General features: G+C 32.9%; 2 protein-coding genes across 2 annotated transcripts; one reads left to right on the forward strand and one right to left on the reverse strand.

The window, feature by feature from the left end:
- The first annotated feature begins 377 nt into the window (after positions 1-377).
- Positions 378-8838, forward strand: LOC111997676 (glutamate--tRNA ligase, cytoplasmic). The gene is made up of 6 exons (XM_065782941.1): positions 378-665; positions 5104-5200; positions 5283-5436; positions 5954-7032; positions 7276-7743; positions 8391-8838. The coding sequence occupies exons 1-6, from the start codon at positions 517-519 to the stop codon at positions 8607-8609; spliced, it is 2166 nt and encodes a 721-aa protein (XP_065639013.1). The 5' UTR covers positions 378-516; the 3' UTR covers positions 8610-8838.
- Positions 8839-10232: 1394 nt separating this feature from the next.
- LOC111997685 (germin-like protein subfamily 2 member 1) lies at positions 10233-12007 on the reverse strand. The gene is made up of 2 exons (XM_024029802.2): positions 11632-12007; positions 10233-10894 (listed from the first exon to the last, which is right to left on the reverse strand). The coding sequence occupies exons 1-2, from the start codon at positions 11738-11740 to the stop codon at positions 10350-10352; spliced, it is 654 nt and encodes a 217-aa protein (XP_023885570.1). The 5' UTR covers positions 11741-12007; the 3' UTR covers positions 10233-10349.
- Positions 12008-20464: the final 8457 nt, after the last annotated feature.

Below are 20464 nucleotides of genomic sequence, written 5' to 3' on the forward strand. Positions count from 1 at the left end.
AACTTTGCCAAACATACTAATCATGTCACAAGTTTTACGTTTCCCACAAAAAAAATAAAAATAAAAAGACTAAATACTTATTATTCCACATGAAAATAAAGATTAATGTTAAAATTTATTTATTAATTTTTTGAGGAAATTTATTGATTTGAAGCAGAAAAAAATTTCAAAATTTATTAATGCATATCAAACATGACCTTGGCTAGAGCCAGTATAATTCAATTTCATTAGTTCATTATTAATACCCACGAAAAATAAAATATATGGGTGTAATTAGCAATTAAAAAAAAGGGTAATATAATAGTAGTAAGATACGAGGGTAATTGTATATAAATGGGAAAAGAAGTAGGGTTTAAGCATCAATAAAGTAGAAATTAGAAAGAAACCTGGGGCCTGGACACAAGCCGCACCCGGTTTATAATAAGAGAGAGAGAGAAAGAGAGATAGAGAGAGACTAGTCTAATATACCCTATAGACAGACACACAGAAACAGACGCAAAGCGAAACAACGCTACTATGAAGATGGAGATTCGGACATTGTCTTTCCCTGCCGATAGTCCGCCGCCTCTACCGGTGATTGTGGCTGCCAAGCTCGCCGGCCTTGCTCTTCCAATCGATACTTCCCTACCTCCTAATTCTGCTCCCACGCTTCTCTTCTCTGATGGGTATTCATTCTTCTTCTTTTTCGATAAAGATTTGTTTTTTCTTCCTAAAGCTTAGATTTTGTGTATCTGTTTTTATATTTACTTATAAGGGTCTGGTCTTTTTAGTTGAATTGATGTATTGGGTTTTGTTTCTCTCTTTTTTGTCGTCTTTGATGTAATTATATGTTTCTGCTGCTTCCACGACTTATAGGGATTCCACTTCCATCTATCTATGTTCTTTATTCAATCAGTGTACCCCTTTTATGGTTCTCAAGTTAAAACCCAAAGATGCTGTCTTTTATCCATATGTAATCACTATGAGAGATTTTAGAGATTCTACAGTACTCAAACTCAACCTCTGCATTGTAGGCATAAATTACATGGAACATATGTGCTTCTTCGCTATATTGCTCGTGTTGCTAGCCTTCCCAATTTCTATGATCTCTCTCTCTCTCTCTCTCTCTATATATATATATATATATATAAACGTTATCAAAATCTTTAACAAAAAATACAAAATGTCATCCACTATAGGCTTAATAATTATTGACTCTTGATTTCTCTAGAGCGCAATTACATTCCATGCATCTCCTTCAATGACAACATTCTTGCAACCTGTTGTTATTGCTCTCTGAATGGCCACCAAGGCTGATTTTGCCTCACCAAATAAGGGGCTGCATGGGTTCAGTTGCTTTGCTCACGTTGCTACAAGCTTGCCTCCCTGGTCTCTTCCCACTACTACCACATAGGTTTTATCCTCTCTTATTGTAGTATCAAAATTTAGTTTAGTCCAATTTGATGGAGGTGGAATCCAAGTTGCATCCTTAAAAGATTTTCCACTATGAATCTTCCAAACTTGCTTGTGTTCTTCAAAGGATTTATTCACTTGACTTGCAAGCTAGGTTTATTTTGATTCCTTCCACTCAAGTCTTGTTAATCTAGGCCCAGAGTAGATTTTGGGTTGACAATCATCTTAATCCAACCTACAATGGATATGGAATCTAAGGTGTTCAGCCTCAAAGGCCATGGGGCCAAAAGCCAAACTTGAGTTACCTAGTCACACTGCAAAAATATGTGCTCCAATGTTTCTAGAGCCTTGCTACATAAGTGGCAATCAATTGATGGGAGGGTGCTTTTGTTTAGTATAGAAGTTGTAGGGAGATTTCCCTAAGCCAATTTCCACATTTAGGTTCTTGAGCCTAGCATGTATTTTCATCTTCCATAACTCCTAATCCCTGCTTTGCATCAGATGGTGATATGTTGAGGTGGAATTCTAATGGCGTTATATGCCAATTTCACTGAAAATTAACCAGAAGGATTCAAGCACCAAAAAACTTGATCATCGTCAGGTTACCGAGTAAGGTGAATGTTGAGAATTTTTTTCACTGTAGTTGGCTCAAAAAGGTATGAAAGTAAACCTTTATTCCATAGTCTAGAGTCCTAATCAATTAGGTCAACCACTAATTGAGCTTCACAAGTAGCCCCACTTCTAACTTTCGGGATTAAATTTTGAGTGCTCACAAAATTTAATCCCTCAACTTTTGAGTGCACGCATCTTTTCAAATCAACCTCATTTTATTTATATTATAGATTTAGTTTTCTGTTATTCTTTAACTTGATGCAAAGATGTTGTCTCATGGCTACCATTAGCCAACTACCATGAAGGATATCCAAACTCTTTGGATTGGTGATTTGCAATACTAGATTAGCTAGTCATATCTCCATCTACTTTGTTTACATCGATGAGACCCTCTCTTGATCAGTAAAAGTAAAATGTTGACTTAATATAGAAAGTATGAATTTGTTACAAACTCATGAGTAGAACTCACCCTTGAAAACTGGCTTGCAAGGGGAGGGTGCCCAAAGCTTATACTTAATCCATGTAGGACACTAGAATCATAACATACCTCCATGTTCTAAAGGAAAATTCGATTCTCTACAACTTTGCCAAAAATAGCCTAGTCCTAATTTTGGGTTATACCATGCAAAAGTTCATTGGAACGTGAATTTGAAATTTGCTACTTGATTAGCACGTTTTTGAAGTGTTTTCCAACTCTAAAACTATATTTGGACGAATTTAAGAGTTATTTTCATGATAATCCTCATTCCAAAGTGATTATTAGGATTTTTAAAATAATTATTTTGAATATAATTGTCCTAAAAACCTAATTATCTACAGTCTTTAAATATTATTAGCTTATTTGTTTTAATCCCATGCAACAAATCCCACTTTAAGAAAAATACTCTACCAATCACATAAATTCATTTAATTAATTTTAACCAATCAAAATTAATTTCAATTAATCACACATGATCGGCTTCACTCTATACAATGCATGCAAACCGTGAAAACTTGATCTTGTGATATCTTTCATTACGACGGTCTGATTTGCAAATTGGACATTCCGTCGTGACTGTTAGAATCTCAAGATCATTTTTATGATATACAATAAATGAATTAATGCATGTAATGCAACTATGATTTTTTGGGTATATGAATGGTCATTCTAGCCATCTCCCAAGATTAAATTATGGATGCAAAATCGAGTGTCTACAATGCACTCTTAGCGTAATGGTTTCTTCACAAGTACAATATTCTTGTGGGGTGGAGGGAGGGGCAAGGTTCGAGGTTCAAGTCTTTAGGAGGGAGTTTCACACACATATACACTTAAATTAGGCTAAAGTAGAATTTTATTTTGGATACACATACACTTAGACTAAACTAGAGTAAAATTCTATATCAGACCAAAAATAAACTTTGAAGTGTCCTTTTATTTTTCAATGAAACGGTGGTTGGTTTAAAGTATTCAACACATACCATATGAGGTAAGAAAAGAAGAGAAAAAGAAAGAAAGAAAGAAAGTTAGAAATTAATGAGGAAAGGAGAAAATGAATGATCTATTTGCCAGAGAAGGGGAGAGAGATAGAAGAAACGAAAAAATGATGTGACAAGGGGATGGAGGGAAAAAATGGAAAATTTTTAATTTACATTGTACTAGCAATATAAGATTTATATTGATAGTACAATATAATATATAAGGACAAAGTTTGGCTACAATTTTTTTTTTTTTAAATTTTATTTTAGAAGAAGTTTGGCTACAAATTTAGTTGTATCTTAAGGCTAAAACTTTACTCAATATCATTTTATTGGATGTGAATTTTGACAAATCTACCATTAGTTTATATTTTCTTCTTATAATTTTTATGCTTGCAAAATTTTTAGAAAATTAAAGATCAATAGTAATGTTATCAATTAATTGTTTAAATTACAAGTTTTTATAGTCTAAAATTATGCATAAAAAATATGTTTATGGATCATATAATAAATAACATCCGGTTGACACAAAATTTGACTAGTGTGTTAAGAGTATAAATAATATGCAATCCAGCAATTAGATTTTCAAAATATATTGAAGTTTGTAGCCAAACTTTATCCAACATATAATTACTAAAAGAAAAAGAAAAAAACAAAATCATTATTTCCTAAATGGCGAAAATACACTTTTGGTCCTTACATTTTGGGCCGATTCCCATTTTGGTCCATAATTTGATTTCGCTACTATTCTAGTCCCTAAAAACAGTAAATCAATTCTATTTTGGTCCTTGCCATCAACCCACTAACAGAAAATTCCTATGTGGCAGACGGAGTATCCTGCTTGCTGACATGGTGCTGATGTGGCCATTAAAATATTATTAAAAGAAATTATTTGGCACTTTTTAAAGGACACGGATTTCCTCCAAACAAGTTTGAGGAAATCCTACATATAGGGGCAGGTGTCACTTAAAAGGAGGAGGCACCTCAGCTTGGTCGTTCAGCCTCTTTCTTCTTCTCAAACACACCCACATAGCCTCACGCCTCTCTCTCACAGCCTCAACCTTCGTTTTCTGAGCAAACTCAGACTGGCAAGAGAATCCGGTCCAACTGGACAGCCTCTCTCTCTCTCTCTCTCCCCTCAAACTCCTCAAACCCACGTCTCAACCTGAGGTTTTGAGGTTCTGACCGGCGAGAGCTTGTGAGGCGGAATGTACGGCAGCCACATGCAATGGCCGCCAATCTTGTGATGCTTCACTTCCCTACCTCCTAACTCTACTCCCACGCTTCTCTTCTCTAATGGGTATTCATTCTTCTTCTTTTTCAATAAAGATTTGTTTTTTCTTCCTAAAGCTTAGATTTTGTGTATTTGTTTTTATTTTTACTTATATGGGTCTTTTAAGTTGAATTGATGTATTATGTTTTGTTTCTCTCTTTTGTCTTTAATGTAATTATATATTTCTGCTGCTTCCACGACTTATAGGGATTCCACTTCCATCTATCTATGTTCTTTATTCAATCAGTGTACCCCTTTTATGGGTTCTCAAGTTAAAACCCAAAGATGCTGTCTTTTATCCATATGTAATGTAATCACTGTGAGAGATTTTAGAGATTCTACAGTACTCAAACTCAACCTCTGCATTGTAGGCTTAAATTACATGGAACATATGTGCTTCTTCGCTATATTGCTCGTGTTGCTAGCCTTCCCAATTTCTATGGACAGAATGCATATGAATCTGGCCAGGTTATTTTCTTTGGAATCTTTTCTTAAGTTGTTTTCTGTTAATGTTTCACTTCATTCTAATCCTGCTGTTGCTTCTTCTCAGATTGATGAGTGGCTGGAATATGCCCCCGTCTTTTCATTGGGTCCTGCATTTGAGAATGCGTGCAAGCACGTTGATGATTTTTTGCAGAGTCGTACCTTTCTGGTCGGTTACTGCTTCTCAATTGCAGATGTAGCAATCTGGTCTGCTCTTGCAGGTACAACCTTCGGAGACTGCCTATTTTATCTTTTTTATTTAGACATTTTTAAGCCACCTCATGGTGAATAATTAATGTCTATGTTCCCCTTATTATACATGAATTTTTGTGTTTTATCATCTAGAGATATCCTTACCAAAAATTTCCTTCACATACCATTGGAGGGATCATCTGATTATTTCTCCATAACCCATTTTCGTGGATAGGGTTATGACATTTTATCCATAAATTACCACTTTTATTTTTTTATTTTATATATATATATATATTAAAGTCACATGTTTTATTGCATTCTTTCTAATAGTTATGGCGGATTATATGGATTATAATGATGCTTTTGGCATTTTCATAATATATACCCTCATACTAGGGAATTTCTTTCAGCATGATGGATCCAGTTCCTTGCCATGGTTTAACAAGATCATTTTTTTTTTTTGGTAGATGACAATTAAAATGTTCCCTATTAGATGATCAAATGAGTGTGTTCTATGGATTTTTAATATTCTTTGCTTTGCAGGAAGTGGACAGAGATGGGAAAGTTTGAGGAAGTCAACAAAATACCAAAATCTCACACGGTGGTTCAATTCTATATTGGCAGAATATAATGATGCCTTGAATGAAGTCACAGCTCTATATGTTGGCAAAAGAGGATCAGGAAAGCCAACTGCTTCCAAATTGAAGGAGCAACAGGGTGCCAGTAATCAATCGAAGAGTTCATACGAAATAGATCTTCCAGAAGCTGAGGTCGGAAAGGTACGTTTACGGTTTGCACCAGAACCCAGCGGTTATCTTCACATTGGGCACGCGAAAGCAGCCCTGTTGAACCAGTATTTTGCTCAGCAATACCAAGGCGTAGTTATTGTGCGGTTTGATGACACAAATCCTGCCAAAGAGAGCAATGAGTTTGTGGAAAATCTTCTGAAGGATATAGAGACTTTGGGTATCAAGTATGTTGCTGTTACATATACCTCAGATTACTTTCCTCAGATGATGGAAATGGCTGAGAATTTGATTCGCCAGGGTAAAGCGTATATTGATGATACACCACGTGAGCAAATGCAGAAAGAAAGAATGGATGGGATTGAATCAAGATGTCGAAACAATAGTGTGGAGGAGAATCTGAAATTATGGAAGGAAATGATTGCAGGATCTGAAAGGGGTTTGCAGTGCTGTCTCCGCGGGAAGCTGGATATGCAAGACCCAAATAAATCACTTCGAGATCCAGTATATTACCGTTGCAATCCAATTCCCCATCATCGGATTGGCTCCAAGTATAAGATATACCCAACTTATGATTTTGCATGTCCATTTGTTGATGCCATAGAAGGTATAACACATGCATTAAGATCTAGTGAATACCATGACCGAAATGCTCAGTATCACCGGATTCAAATGGATATGGGATTGAGAAAGGTCTACCTTTATGAATTTAGCCGTCTGAATATGGTTTATACACTTCTCAGCAAGCGCAAACTTCTATGGTTTGTTGAGAAGGGAAAGGTGGATGGGTGGGATGATGCTCGATTTCCAACAGTACAAGGAATCATTCGTAGAGGACTAAAGGTTGAAGCATTGATACAGTTTATTCTTGAACAGGTAATTTTTCAGTACAATTTCACTACCGATATGAAAAAAAAAATGTATATATATATATATATTTTCGTGTCAAATTCAGATTCAAAACCTTGCATAATGGTCTCTAGCTTCTTGAAATTGTCATTAGTTCCTGATCATGAAACTTTTTGTTTATTGATTTGCACTCTTATTGTACAAGACAGTTATTCTTAGATTGGTCTTCATGAAGAGGTTATCAATTATCTTAGTGTTATTCTGTTTCAGGGGGCATCAAAAAATCTCAATCTAATGGAATGGGATAAACTATGGACCATTAATAAGAAGATCATTGATCCTGTGTGCCCCAGGCATACTGCTGTCATTGAGGAAGGACGTGTGCTAATTACCCTGACAAATGGTCCTGAGAAACCATTTGCCCGCATCATACCAAGGCATAAGAAGTATGAAGGAGCTGGGGATAAATGTACTACTTTCACGAGGAGGATATGGATTGACAAGGCTGACGCAGAATCTATCTCAGCGGATGAGGAGATAACTTTGATGGATTGGGGCAATGCTATTGTGAAGCAAGTAGAGAAGGACCATGATGGAAACATCACCCAGCTGAGTGGGATGTTGCATCTTGAAGGATCTGTCAAGACCACAAAGTTGAAGCTTACTTGGCTCCCTGAAACAAGTGAGCTAGTTAACCTTACTCTGGTGGATTTTGACTATCTAATTACAAAGAAGAAGGTACGTGCTAGTCAACTGAAGATCAGCTTTTTCTATGAAAAAAATGTAAATTTCATATAGTGCTTAATTCTAGATTATCACTACCGTGCTTTATCTTCCATAAAATATCAACCAGTTAACAACAAGATGGACTATTTGTTGTTGTTATTCTCTTCTGGGAATTATCTTGCTCTAAGAGATTTATTGGTTATAATCTGCTGATGTGGACAACAAAGATGTCACAGTATGACATATTTGTATTCAAAGTTTTGAAAAGCTTAACATGAGGGCCTTCATTTATAAACCTGTTGATCTATTTGACTGGAACCTAGTTAGGCACTTGTGGCAAAAATGATAGGCTTGTTTTTAATGATCATCGATCAGTTCATAATATAGATATGATAACATGTATCTTGAGTGGAAGTGCATTGTAGATCGTGAACATATAAATAGGTTCCATAAATATACACATGCTCTCATTTCTTAGAAATTGGATATGGGTTTGTGTGGTTTTCAAACAGTTTCAGACTTTTGACATGGCTGTCATGTCTAAGTGTATTGATTAACATATGGAAAAGAATGCCACATTTTAGTCTGTAAGTTGTGATTGCTGCTTGAAGGTTGGTGTGTGATTTTAAAATAATTGTGTTTGTAACTTTTGATTGCAGCTTGAGGAAGGAGAGGATTTCCTTGATGTGCTTAACCCATGTACAAAAAGGGAGACTGCAGCCATAGGGGATTCCAACATGCGGAATTTGCAGCGGGGAGAGGTATTGCAGCTGGAGAGAAAAGGATACTTTAGATGTGATGTTCCCTTTATTAGGCCTTCAAAGCCTATAGTTTTATATGCAATCCCAGATGGCAGGCAGCAGACCTCTTTGAAGTAAAAACCCTCTCCATTTGAATAATTTAATCAGTGTTCTAAGATTTGTCTACCTTTATCAAACATCATTGTTGACTTAATGTGCTTTTATCAGATGAGAATTAGTCTTTCTCTCTCTCTCATTTATATGAAATACTGATGCATCTTTCTTTTACTTTGTAAATCTTTTTTCCTTTACATCTTTGTATTTTTCTTTAATCTTTATAAAACAAAGCGTGGTTTTTTGTCTTTGAGTTGCTGTGGTATTCTCGTATTTGTTATAATTGGCAATTACATGTCATATAGATTATAGACTTGTTTAACTTGCATTTGCTAGATTGTGGAAGAATATGGGAGTAAATTATAATTATACACACTCAGTGGTCATACTGAATCTTCCATTCTGCCCATAACATTCTGCATACTTAAATTATTTATCATTGTGTTGTTTATGAGAAAAATAATATAACTTTCATTTATTGGCCAGTGGGATGCCACTTTCAGCTTAAATATTGGGTATCAGCTTTGTTGTTTAATGTTTCAACTGGGAAGCAGTCCCCGTGGGCACGCATCAAAGGCCAAGGCAGCCCCGTGGGCATGCTAGTACCAAATAGAAAAAATATAGCATAAGGGATTTTTTGTTAATTGCTGATCACATGCCATAACTTAGGGACTATTATAAAATATAAGGCCCATGCTTACCAGCTTTGTGTGTGTGTTAATTTTATAGACAGCCTCTAACTGATCTTTTGTCACTTAAATTAAAAATGGCATAAGACAGCTTTATTAGGAACATTAACGATGATACTATTCGTATTTTATCATATCCTAAGCTTTGTATAAATGAAGTCATCCAATCTAAGGATTTAACATTATCCATATGGTAAAGGATATGATGAAATACCAAAGTACCATCCAAGCTAATTAAGGATTTAACATCATCCATATGGTAACCTGTTTTTTGTGTGCTGAATATCCATTTGGTAACCTTAACCTGGTCAATGTCATCCTTCGCTGCAAGTGCTTCAATTCCCTTCTCTTTGCGACATGCACATGTTATTGATGAATTTTTCAAAATGATCTTAAAAACACATACGAAAATTGCTGCTAACGTATGTAGAAAGTTTGAATTGAAATGATTAACTGGGCCAGCAAAGATTGGTGTTCCATCCATCCATTAATAACTGATTGAACCACAAAGTGAGCAATGATTTATAGCAAAAAGCTACCCAGCTACCTAATAGACATATGGGGCACTTGAGTTGGTGAGATAAACGAAAAATCACCAACGCGTGGACTAGTCTTTCACATTTGAAAAAATCTAGCCACCGACGGCTTCTAAAAATAGAAGATGTTACTCAATTGCATTTTCATGTACTTTCTTGGTTAGAAAATGAAGAGTTTTAGCCAAAGAGCCTTGTAGGCTTGTAGCTTCCGGTGCTTGCAATGGAAACATCCATGGATTAATTTTTCCCTCCCCAACTATAGAATTAGAAAATGAAAGAGCTCTAAACCAAGAAATTCTGTTTTTGTTTGTACTTGGTATTTGAGAAGTTGTTTTTTTTTTTTTTTTAGTGGAAGAACTTTGACACTAAAGCGTCTTTGCTTTACAGACACGAATCAATTTTGGTTCTCAAGGAAAACAAAGGAAATTAAAATTTCCACCCACAGTTCTTTATGAATCACAAGGACAAATCCCAACAATTTGTTCTGTTAAATAACAACAACAACAAACAAGTCCCAGTATATGTATGTTTTCAAACATCTACTTCTTGGGAGCAAACCTAGACTTGATTTTCTTAACCTCCTTAGTACCCACCTGGAATGCCTTAGTCAATACATTGTCTGGCACAGGTGGTGTGGCTGCAAACAATGTGGTAGCAATGGACTGTGTGCCAGGCAACTGGCTGTTAAATGCGGAAATCACAGCTGCAGGCACCTTACCATTGTTCTTCTGAAAATGCACCAGCCCTTTTGGAAACACAAATATCTCACCCTTCTTGATGGACTTGGAAATGAGCACATTTGCAGTGGTTATGAACCCCACATCCAATTCACCTTCCAGCACAAACACCATCTCTGTGGCACGTGGATGCGTGTGAGGTGGGTTAAGGCCACCGGGAGCATAGTCAATGCGTGACAGTGAGACACCAAGGGTGTTAAGGCCTGGAATTTTTTCAACATTGGCTGCAGTGACCAGAGAACCAAAAGTGTTGTTGGTGAGGCCTGGTTTGGCCAAGCCATTAAAGAAGAAGTCTGCAGCAGAAATGTTTGCTATGGCCTTGCAGGTGAACCCATTGACTTTCACACCTGTTCATCACAACTTGTATTCATGAATACTTGAAATTGCTACCAATTTTGTACATCTCAAAAATAACTTTGTCATGAACCCATCTCGCCTACACTCTATTGTTTTCCTAGAAATCATTTACTTTTGTCTTAATCGTCTAATATTAAGTTTTTAGTTGTTCCGTCTACTTCACACTTGGCTAATTAAGAAGTTATCATGATTACAATACTTAATAAGGAACCCCAACATGTGAAGAAAAAACAAAAGTCCAGTTGAGTTGAGCAGATATCTACAGCAAATTAAGAAACCAAAAAAAAAAAAAAAAAAGCCCTTAATCATTCAAGCCAAGAATATTGTGGGCCCATATGATTGACATCTTCTTTTTTGGCAACCAATAAACACTAATACAATTGACATTAAAGTTATCAAGTTTTTCTTTTGCTTTAACTAGAACTGAAGTTAATAAAAAGCAAAAATAAAAAATAAAAAAGAATAAAAACTTTGATCGATCTCCTTAAAATCAATTGAAGTTGAAGAAATGTAGTCACAAATATCGAATTAAAATCCTCCCAAGAAAAGAAGAAGAAGAGAAGGTAGGGAGGAGGGTAGGGGAAGTGAACCTCTTGAGTATAAGGAAACTGGCCCTGTTGCTTTCTCTTATAAGAAGAAGTACTAGAATGTTCACCATGAGAAAATAAAGATAGTACTTTAAAAGGAAAAAAAGAAAAAGAAAAAAGTAATAGGATGATGGGTGTACCGGAAGTGAGATCAGCAACACAAACATCTTGAAGCAAGTCAGGATCTGCGGCAGCAGGGCCCAAGACTACAGCAAAAGTCATGATAAACAGTGCGAGAATAGCCGCCATGGCTCCCAATACACAACTAACTGTTGGAATTGGAATTAATAGATAAGAAAAACCGTGTGGAAAATATGCTAGCTAGATGGGATATATATATATATATATACTTCTGTATGGAAGAAAAGTTTGCTGGAGAAGAGTAAGAGTAAGAAGAGAGAAGCGGTAGGTGGTTGTATTTATAAGCAGACGCTAATTAAGTCAAGACTAAAGAGACGTTGATAGAGAGATGCTAAGAATGCAAAGCAAGAAACATGCCTTCTTCTTGTTAATTGTACACCAATTAAAGGCAAAGTCATCACTCACAACTCACAAGGCCCAAAGCTTGCCTTTATTTTTGGGCTTGTTGACCCCATAATATTGCGTCCCTTGCATGCCTCCAGATCAGATCAGACCCACATGCCTGCTCTTATTTAAAACATACTTTTATTGTTTTCTAAAATCTAACATTAATCATTATCCAATTTTTTGGTCTAAAGCTAGCTAGTAGTCCATTCTCCTCCTCAACGCTCCATAGTGTAACGTGTCATCCACGTAGTTTCTACATCATTTTCACTTACAGATCAGTATCAATGGATTGTTACTTTGTTAACCACTGTAGGCAGTAAATTTTGACTAATTGACCATTTGGAGCCAGAGGAGCTCTGCCAAACTAGCAATTTGCAATCCAAATTGGATTGAAGGAAAATTGCGTTATAAACATCAATATTAGCGGTAGTGGTAGTGGTTTAAGATTATGACAAGTGACACATTTCTTGAGAAGAATAGAAATATTCTTATTTAACCTTTCATGTATTTGTATTTGTAAAGATTTATATCATTGGAAAACACAGTTTGTTTAACCTAATATATTAGCTAAGTTGTTACTTAAATTAATTATCCAGTTCCAGGTTAAACAATAATCAAACATATCATGCACGATAGAAAGGTAACTAATACAATGATATGATGACTCAAAAAAACCAAAAAAACAACTCATTTCAAGGTAAAAAACTTGGGAGAATTATCCTAAGAGAACAATCCACTATATCAAATTGAGATTTATAGTTAAGAATACCAATTTGTAGTAAATCTAACATAGTTACCAAACTGAGCTCTAAACTTCTCAGACTTCTTTGATTTAGATCTGCTCTCACATGAACCACCAGTTCATGTCTTGATCTTCAATACACTTGATAGCTGAAGGCTTGGCTGCAACTTTACTCCACCGGTACTAGCTATATGGATTTGATTTCTTGTAGGTGCTTGATAGAGTTAGAAGGTACAAAACCTTACAGATCTCACAAACATAACTCCAAAGACTTCAAAACCGTGTTTTAGGGTTTTATACCCAGTAGTATTGAACTTAAACTCTAAACGTTTCACGAGCTATTGGGCTTTATTAAAAATTCTGCAGATTCGCAGTTTGATTGATCAAAGCTCTCTCTTGATCGGTCAAGCTTGACAGATTTTGAATTCTTCTTTTTGCAGCTTGTACGTTCTTGAATCTTGACTTGTATCAACTTGAGCAATGTCTAAAATACTTCAAAGACCTAAGATCTAATCCTAAACAAGTTTTTTTTTTCTTGGTTTGCCAACATACAACATATTTAGAACCTAAACATTTATGACTAAATATTTAGAACCTAACAATATCTATATAAAATCTAAATGATGAAGCATAGTTGTAAATAAAAAATTCTCAAGTTTGAATATCAATCAATCAAAATAGTTTCATAAATATAAATTTGTATTGATTGAATAGTGAGTACAATTCTCTGTATATTATCTTATCCTTTTACAAAAAGTAACCCTCTGATTCTATCTTCTTGTAGTTTTAACTCAAACACAAAATTTTCTTCACTTTGGTTAGAAAATGGATCAAATGCGTATTTACAACAAATCTCTAGCCATGAGCTTCTTAGAGATTTGTTATTCTTCAAGCTAAAGCCCTGAAGAACTTCCACCCCAAAGCTTTTACATTTAAAGAATCTTCAAAGAACTCAAAGAACACCTCTTAAGGCAAAATTTCTCTTTTGACGTCTTGAAAAGTTAGGAAGAATGAAAGGGGCATCCTCTATTTATAATGGTTTCAAAGGATGAATCCTACTTCAAATTGATCTCCTTAAAAATAAGTAGTGGATTTTGATTAGCTCAAAGTCAGAAGTCCCGACTTGTTGCTTGTAGATAATCATCTCTATTTTTTTTTAGAAAGATAATAATAAAAAAAGAGTCCCACTATGATTTGTTACTTGTAGATAATTATCTTTGTTCTCTTTATTTTAATAAAGATAATTATCCATTAATTCTAAATAGAAAATTTATCTTTATTTTGTGGGCTCAAATACTTGTAGCAAATTTTTATTCACCAATGTGATGTCAATTTAAATGACACATGTATTACTTGATTTAATTAATTAATGACAAACAAGTTTGGAATTTGTCACTAAATTTGACGTGGCATATTGTAATTGGCTTAACTAATTTTTTGTCTCTTGCAATAACATTTATTGTTAATATGCTTTTATTAAGTCTAATCAGCGGCCAAGTTATCATTTTTTTCTTTATTCCATTACACATTTTCAAAACTAATTGTAACTTACCAATCATGATAGGACCATCACTTTTCACTATTTATAACATTCTTCCTCTTGTTTTCTTGTTTTGCAAAATACAAAAAAAAAAAAAAAAAAATTTAATGACACACATACACGCGCGTGCGCACACACACACACACACACACACACACATATATATATGGAGACATATCAATATATGTACTACTTTATTATTGTGCTACATCATTCACCTATTTTTAAATTTTTCTTTTTTTTTTTTTTTTTTTATAACTTTTCTTCTCCCTGTATTAAAAAAAAAAAAAACACACACACACACACTTCTTCTCCCTATTAAAGTCCATTTGTTTTTTGATAGGATTAAAGTCCATGTGTTTGTTTCTCTTCTCTCTTCCATAATCTTGTATAAACTGATTATTTCACTATATTTATATATAATTCTAGGAATCGCTATATGTTTTATTGTGTATTTTATGTTTCCTATGATGGATATATAGTATAATATGCATAAAATGACGAGAAATGAAATGAATTTATATATATATATATATATTATTTATTTATTTATTCTATAAAATTTATATAAGAATATTTATTAAAAAAAAATATTGATTTGGAATATAACATTTCTCATCATGTTTAGTTGTTTCGGCAACAATTAAAACAAAAACAACCAAAATACAAAAAAAAAAAAAAACAAATTTAATAACGCATACAGTCAAATATATATATTATTTATATATATATATATGTATGTATGTATGTATAATATTAATGTATGCTTAAATTAGTTGAAATAATTAATTATATTTTAAAATATTATATTATAGATTCACACATTATATTTTGAGCCTTTATATATATATATATATATAAGTAAAAGTTTATTGTTAATAAAATAATTTGAGCATTTTATAAGTCTTTATTAATCAAAATTACATAAAATTGCACATCATTTCATTCATAACTCGATTTTTGACTTTGAAAATTGATGCTCATGTGAGCAAAAGTCTTTCACTTTCTCTCTTTCTTGTGTGTTTGTTTCTTCAAAAAAAGTGAGTAAAAACTAAATAGATAAATACAACAAAATGAATATACTTTCTTTTTGTGAAAGTTAAAAAAAAAAAAAACATTTCATTAAATATTATTTAATATTCAAATGAATAAATTTTAAATTTTCAAATTTGCGTCAAATACTATATATTCATGATGTGCATAATTATGAGTTATTTATAAATTTTGCCCCCCCCCCTTCTCAACTTAAATCCTAACTCCACTTCTAACATAAATTTAATACTACTTATAATCTTCTTTTTTTTTTTTCTAATTTTTAATAAGATAGAACTTGTGGTAGTCTTAATAAGTTAGGAGTTACATCACCATCATGGTCCAATATGAACATCATTGTAGCTAGCTAGTTAAATCGAGAGCTTGTACTTCTTTCTTTATATATATATATATAAATATATTCTATGTGTGTGTCCATTCCATATACAGTATGAAGTCTGTTAATTAATTTTAGCTATATGCAAAATAGAGGGCAAGCATACAATCAACTAATTAATCAGAAGAGCATATCGGCGAAGGTGAAACAGTAAAATTACCAAAATATGGCTTTTCCTTATTAAGAAGTTAATTAATCCATTGATGTCTTTTGCAGTTCTTGAAGGGCAGAAAATCAATATGGCTACTGTGGACTATGAAGATGCCATCACTTATATAATTATTTTTATATAAATTTGATTCTTATGGTAAGAGTAAGGATTTAAATCCTAGATATTTCCCTTAGAAACATTAAAAAGTTGTCAGCTGAAACTATTTTTTTTAAAATGTCAATTGAGTTACAAGACTCTTGGCAACGACACTACTTAATTATAAATGATAAAATACACAAACTTTATAAGGTATTAAATATGAAATTAATAATAAGCCAAGAGTGTTATTTTATTTTTTTATATAAGAAAGAAATTCTACTCTAGCCTAATCTAAGTGTATATGTGTGTAAAACTCTCTATTGGAGACTTGAATCCCGACCTTTACCCCCCACACCCCATAAATACTTATATTTGTAGAGTGACTAATCGCACTAAGGGTGTGTGGTGGTAATAAGTCATGAGTGTTGCAGTTAACACTTTATGATATTTCCAACAAAAATGTTTAGGAACCAAATCATTGTTCTATCAATTATTGAATTATAAAAAATAAAAAAATAATCAAAGAAAAACAAAAAAGACTAGAACTTTATAAATTTCTACATGATATGATGAATGTCGGTGAGACAATTAAGTTGTTCCTAAGTTTATGCAGGAGATGGACAACAATGTATATCAGTCTAGAATTATGACTTACTTTTTTAAGTAGATCATTACAGGCGGTTGGCAAATTTTATCTTTCTAAGACTTGAATAGAATGTGTGGACATAGCTAGGAGAGATTATTTAAAAAAAATTATTGAACTATCATATGGCTTTAATTATTCTTAAAAATGTTTTTATATTTTAATGTGGGATTGCATCATCACATTGTGTTCTTAGCCTCAACAGAGGAGATTTAATTGTTTTTTATTGAGTTAAAAGAGATCATATTTTTTTTAGCTGTCCAGAATTCTAACGATGAATTAATACGAGAGAGAGAGAGAGAGAGAGAGAGAGAGAGAGTAGATGTTGTTAATGCGTCACTGTAAGCAGATGGGTTTGATCAATAGGTTATAATGCCGTAGCTTCAAATTTATGTATCTTCTGTTATTTTGTATTTGCTTAAGAATAAGAAGAGTGACAGTTTCCACATTGCCTTCCATGTAAAGGTTATGGTATTGGTCACTATTCGTAGGAGTTAGGGTATGGTAGAATGTTTGCCAAGTGAAGAAGACATTCAGAAACATTAACTCCCCATCCTCCAAGTCTCCAACTACCTGTGGGGTCTCAAAACTTAAAAGAAGAGTGACAGTTTCCACATTGCCTTCCATGTAAAGGTTATGGTATTGGTCACTATTCGTAGGAGTTAGGGTATGGTAGAATGTTTGCCAAGTGAAGAAGACATTCAGAAACATTAACTCCCCATCCTCCAAGTCTCCAACTACCTGTGGGGTCTCAAAACTTATCTTATACTAGCTTATAACCCGTGCAAATGCACGGGATTTTTATAAAATATCATCAAAAGTAAATAATACTCCATCATAATAATATATACTAGCCTCATCACATGCGTGAAAATATCATCAAAAGTAAATAATACTCCATCATAATAATATATACTAGCCTCATCACATGCGCTTCGCGCGTGAAATGAGGCTCTTTTTTTTTAGATTTAGTATTATAATTTTTCTTTCATCACAATTTTAAAAAATAGATAGGAATTTTTTTTTTCAAAGAGAATAGGATTCATTTTTTAATTAGAAGTTTTTGCGTGCTTATCCAAATCCAATTGATGATGTAATAGTTATAAAAAAAAATGATAATATAATAGTTTCAAAAAGAAACATGGGATAGTTTAGTCTGACAAATTTTCTTTTTTTAAGCATGGGATAGTTTTCCCTTATTGTATTGGAGGGGTAGTTATTTTCTTTCAAACGTGAGTAGTGGGAAGTTCTTTTTTTGAGAAGAAAAGTGGGGAAGTTTTATTGTACACGTTTCTTTTTTATGAGAAATTTTATTCAAAAAATGTGGAGAAGATAAATACATGGGAAGTTTTTTAAGCTATTGAGTAGAAGTAAGAATTTATTAAAAGTAGGAAGGCATTTCAACGTAGAAGTATGAATTTATTATTTTTGTTAATTTACTATTTTAACACAATTTTTAAGTTTTACGTAGGGGTATTTTTTACTATAAACAAAAGCAATAACTAACTTTCTTTTGTTAATTTACTATTTTAACCTCATTTTTAAGTTGTTGGTTAATTAATTTAGGGGTCTTTTTGACAGTAAAAAAAAAAACAATAACTAACTTTTTGAATCCTCTTAATATATATAGATTAACATAATTTGAATAACAGGGAAAAAAAAAAAAACTTACAACAGAAGGAAAACAGAAACCTTTCTTCATAACATCAGAAAAATTTAGATTCATATCTCAAAATAACATTTATAATCTTAAAATAAACCAAAAGTCAAATAGTTTAATCCTTTGTTTACGGACGTCATGCTTTCTTTGTTAAAAGTCTTTATGGGTCTAATGTTGTAAGCAACCAAGCCATTGAGGATCTTTTTGCATACCTGGACATATAAGAAGATTCAGAACAAAATGTTAATGTTAAATTGATTCCAAATGAAGATCACATACAAATGCAAAATTAGTTCTACCATCTAAAATGTAGATCACATGGAATGAGTGTTAGATAGCTCTTACCATTTCTTTTTCCTTTAAACATGTCTAATAAAAATTTCTAAATCAAAATTTTACTTATAAAACAAAATCCAATAATAATAATAAAAAAAAAACATAGGAAAGTATCTATTAGAATATAATCATATTTTTCTTATCTTTTAATAAGGTGTTGCCAATTTTCCATGGAAGATCAGAGAGTAAAAAAAAGAAAAATTTGATAAAAACCCAAGTAGATGATACTAAAATTGATAAGGGTAATGTATATGTATGTTTAGCTATTTACCAATTGTAAGGTGTTTACCTACTGTCATAAAATAATAATAATAATAATAAAAATAATAAAAATTGTAAATCATTTGTGGTAGTGATGTAAGACAAAGGAGAATTAAATGACTTCAACAATTTCAGTATCAATCTACAATCTAAGAGAAAATTCAGCCAATGTCAGCCGGAGAATTCATTTGGGCATTTATACTATTGTAACTTGCACCATGAGTTTAAGAAAAAAAAAAACAATCATTTTTATGGTAAGCATTAAATGTACTTTGTACTCGTTTTCTTGCCCACTAAAAGGAGGTAATTGAAAGACATTTCAGACAATACATAGAACTGGAAGTCTAATGAAAAAATTAAAATAAAAACCTTCATTGTCTCCAATTTGACAAACAGTAAATTATCACATTTTAAATTCCCCAAATTTTATAAGATCGAAAAAAGAAAAAAGAAAAGAGAAACAAAAATGATGAAAATGTGAAGTCAAGACTTGGAAGTTTGGGTGTGTGTGTGTGGGAAATATGAATGGAAGTTCCTCTAATAGGTAGAAACTAAATTTATGTTTTGAACCTGTTCTGCAGAAAAAAAATATGCAGCAACAGAAATACAACCCACGGAAATACATAACAAAAACAACAACAGATATTACACTCAGCCCCCCTGTTAGCATAGATTATGCAGAAAATCCTAAACCTGTTGGGCAGAAAATAGAATATGCAGTAGCAGAAATACAGCCATGGACATACATCACAGAAATAGCAACAGATATTACACTTAGCCCCCCTAACCACGTCCTTATAGAATTTAATTTCTTTTATTAATTATCCAATTTGAGAGAGATTTATCTCAATATTAGTGTCTATTTGGAAGCAATTTTTTGTTGATTTCTTATTAAATTATTTGTTAAAAATTAGAGAAGCTAAAAAGTTCGAGGCAAACAACATTTTACATATAAAAGAAAATAGCTTTTCATTTCTTCTCTAAATTAAATTTGTATATAAAGATGTAAAGATGATACTATCATCCGTGATGAATAATGAGATGAAAAATGTGATGATGATGATAACGATGATATGTATGTGTGTGGTTCATAAAAAAAAAATGTGTGTATGTGTATATATGTATATTATCCATAATAAAAATAAATAACAAATATTTGCCAAATTAAAAAAAAAAAAAAGTAAAAGAGAGGATTGGATCATGTCGCTATTCTTCCATGTAAGAATATGTATTTCTTTTATAGGCACAATATTTTCATAAGTGAGATGTCAATTCATTATAGAGCCCCTTTTGTGGAGGTCAATGGCCACAGTTCAGGAGTTGCTTTCAGAAATTGAAGCTTTTGTTAGGTTCTTTTTTAGTGGAAAAAAGAAAAAGAAAAAAATTAAAGAATGTAAAATTTAATTTCTTATCCTCAGGAAGGGGTTGGTGGAAGTGGGATCAGAAGGAGAGGGTATAGCAAAGAGAGAGCTTCTGAATTATGATCTGTGATATGGTGTTGAAATTTCATTGGGTATATATTTCATATCCAAATCAAGACATTGGTATGTGAAGGAATTTTAAATAGTGGGATGCAAAATCCGA

This window comes from Quercus suber, unplaced genomic scaffold (assembly GCF_002906115.3).
Source record: "Quercus suber isolate HL8 unplaced genomic scaffold, Cork oak 2.0 scaffold_321, whole genome shotgun sequence".
NCBI classification, from domain to species: domain Eukaryota; kingdom Viridiplantae; phylum Streptophyta; class Magnoliopsida; order Fagales; family Fagaceae; genus Quercus; species Quercus suber.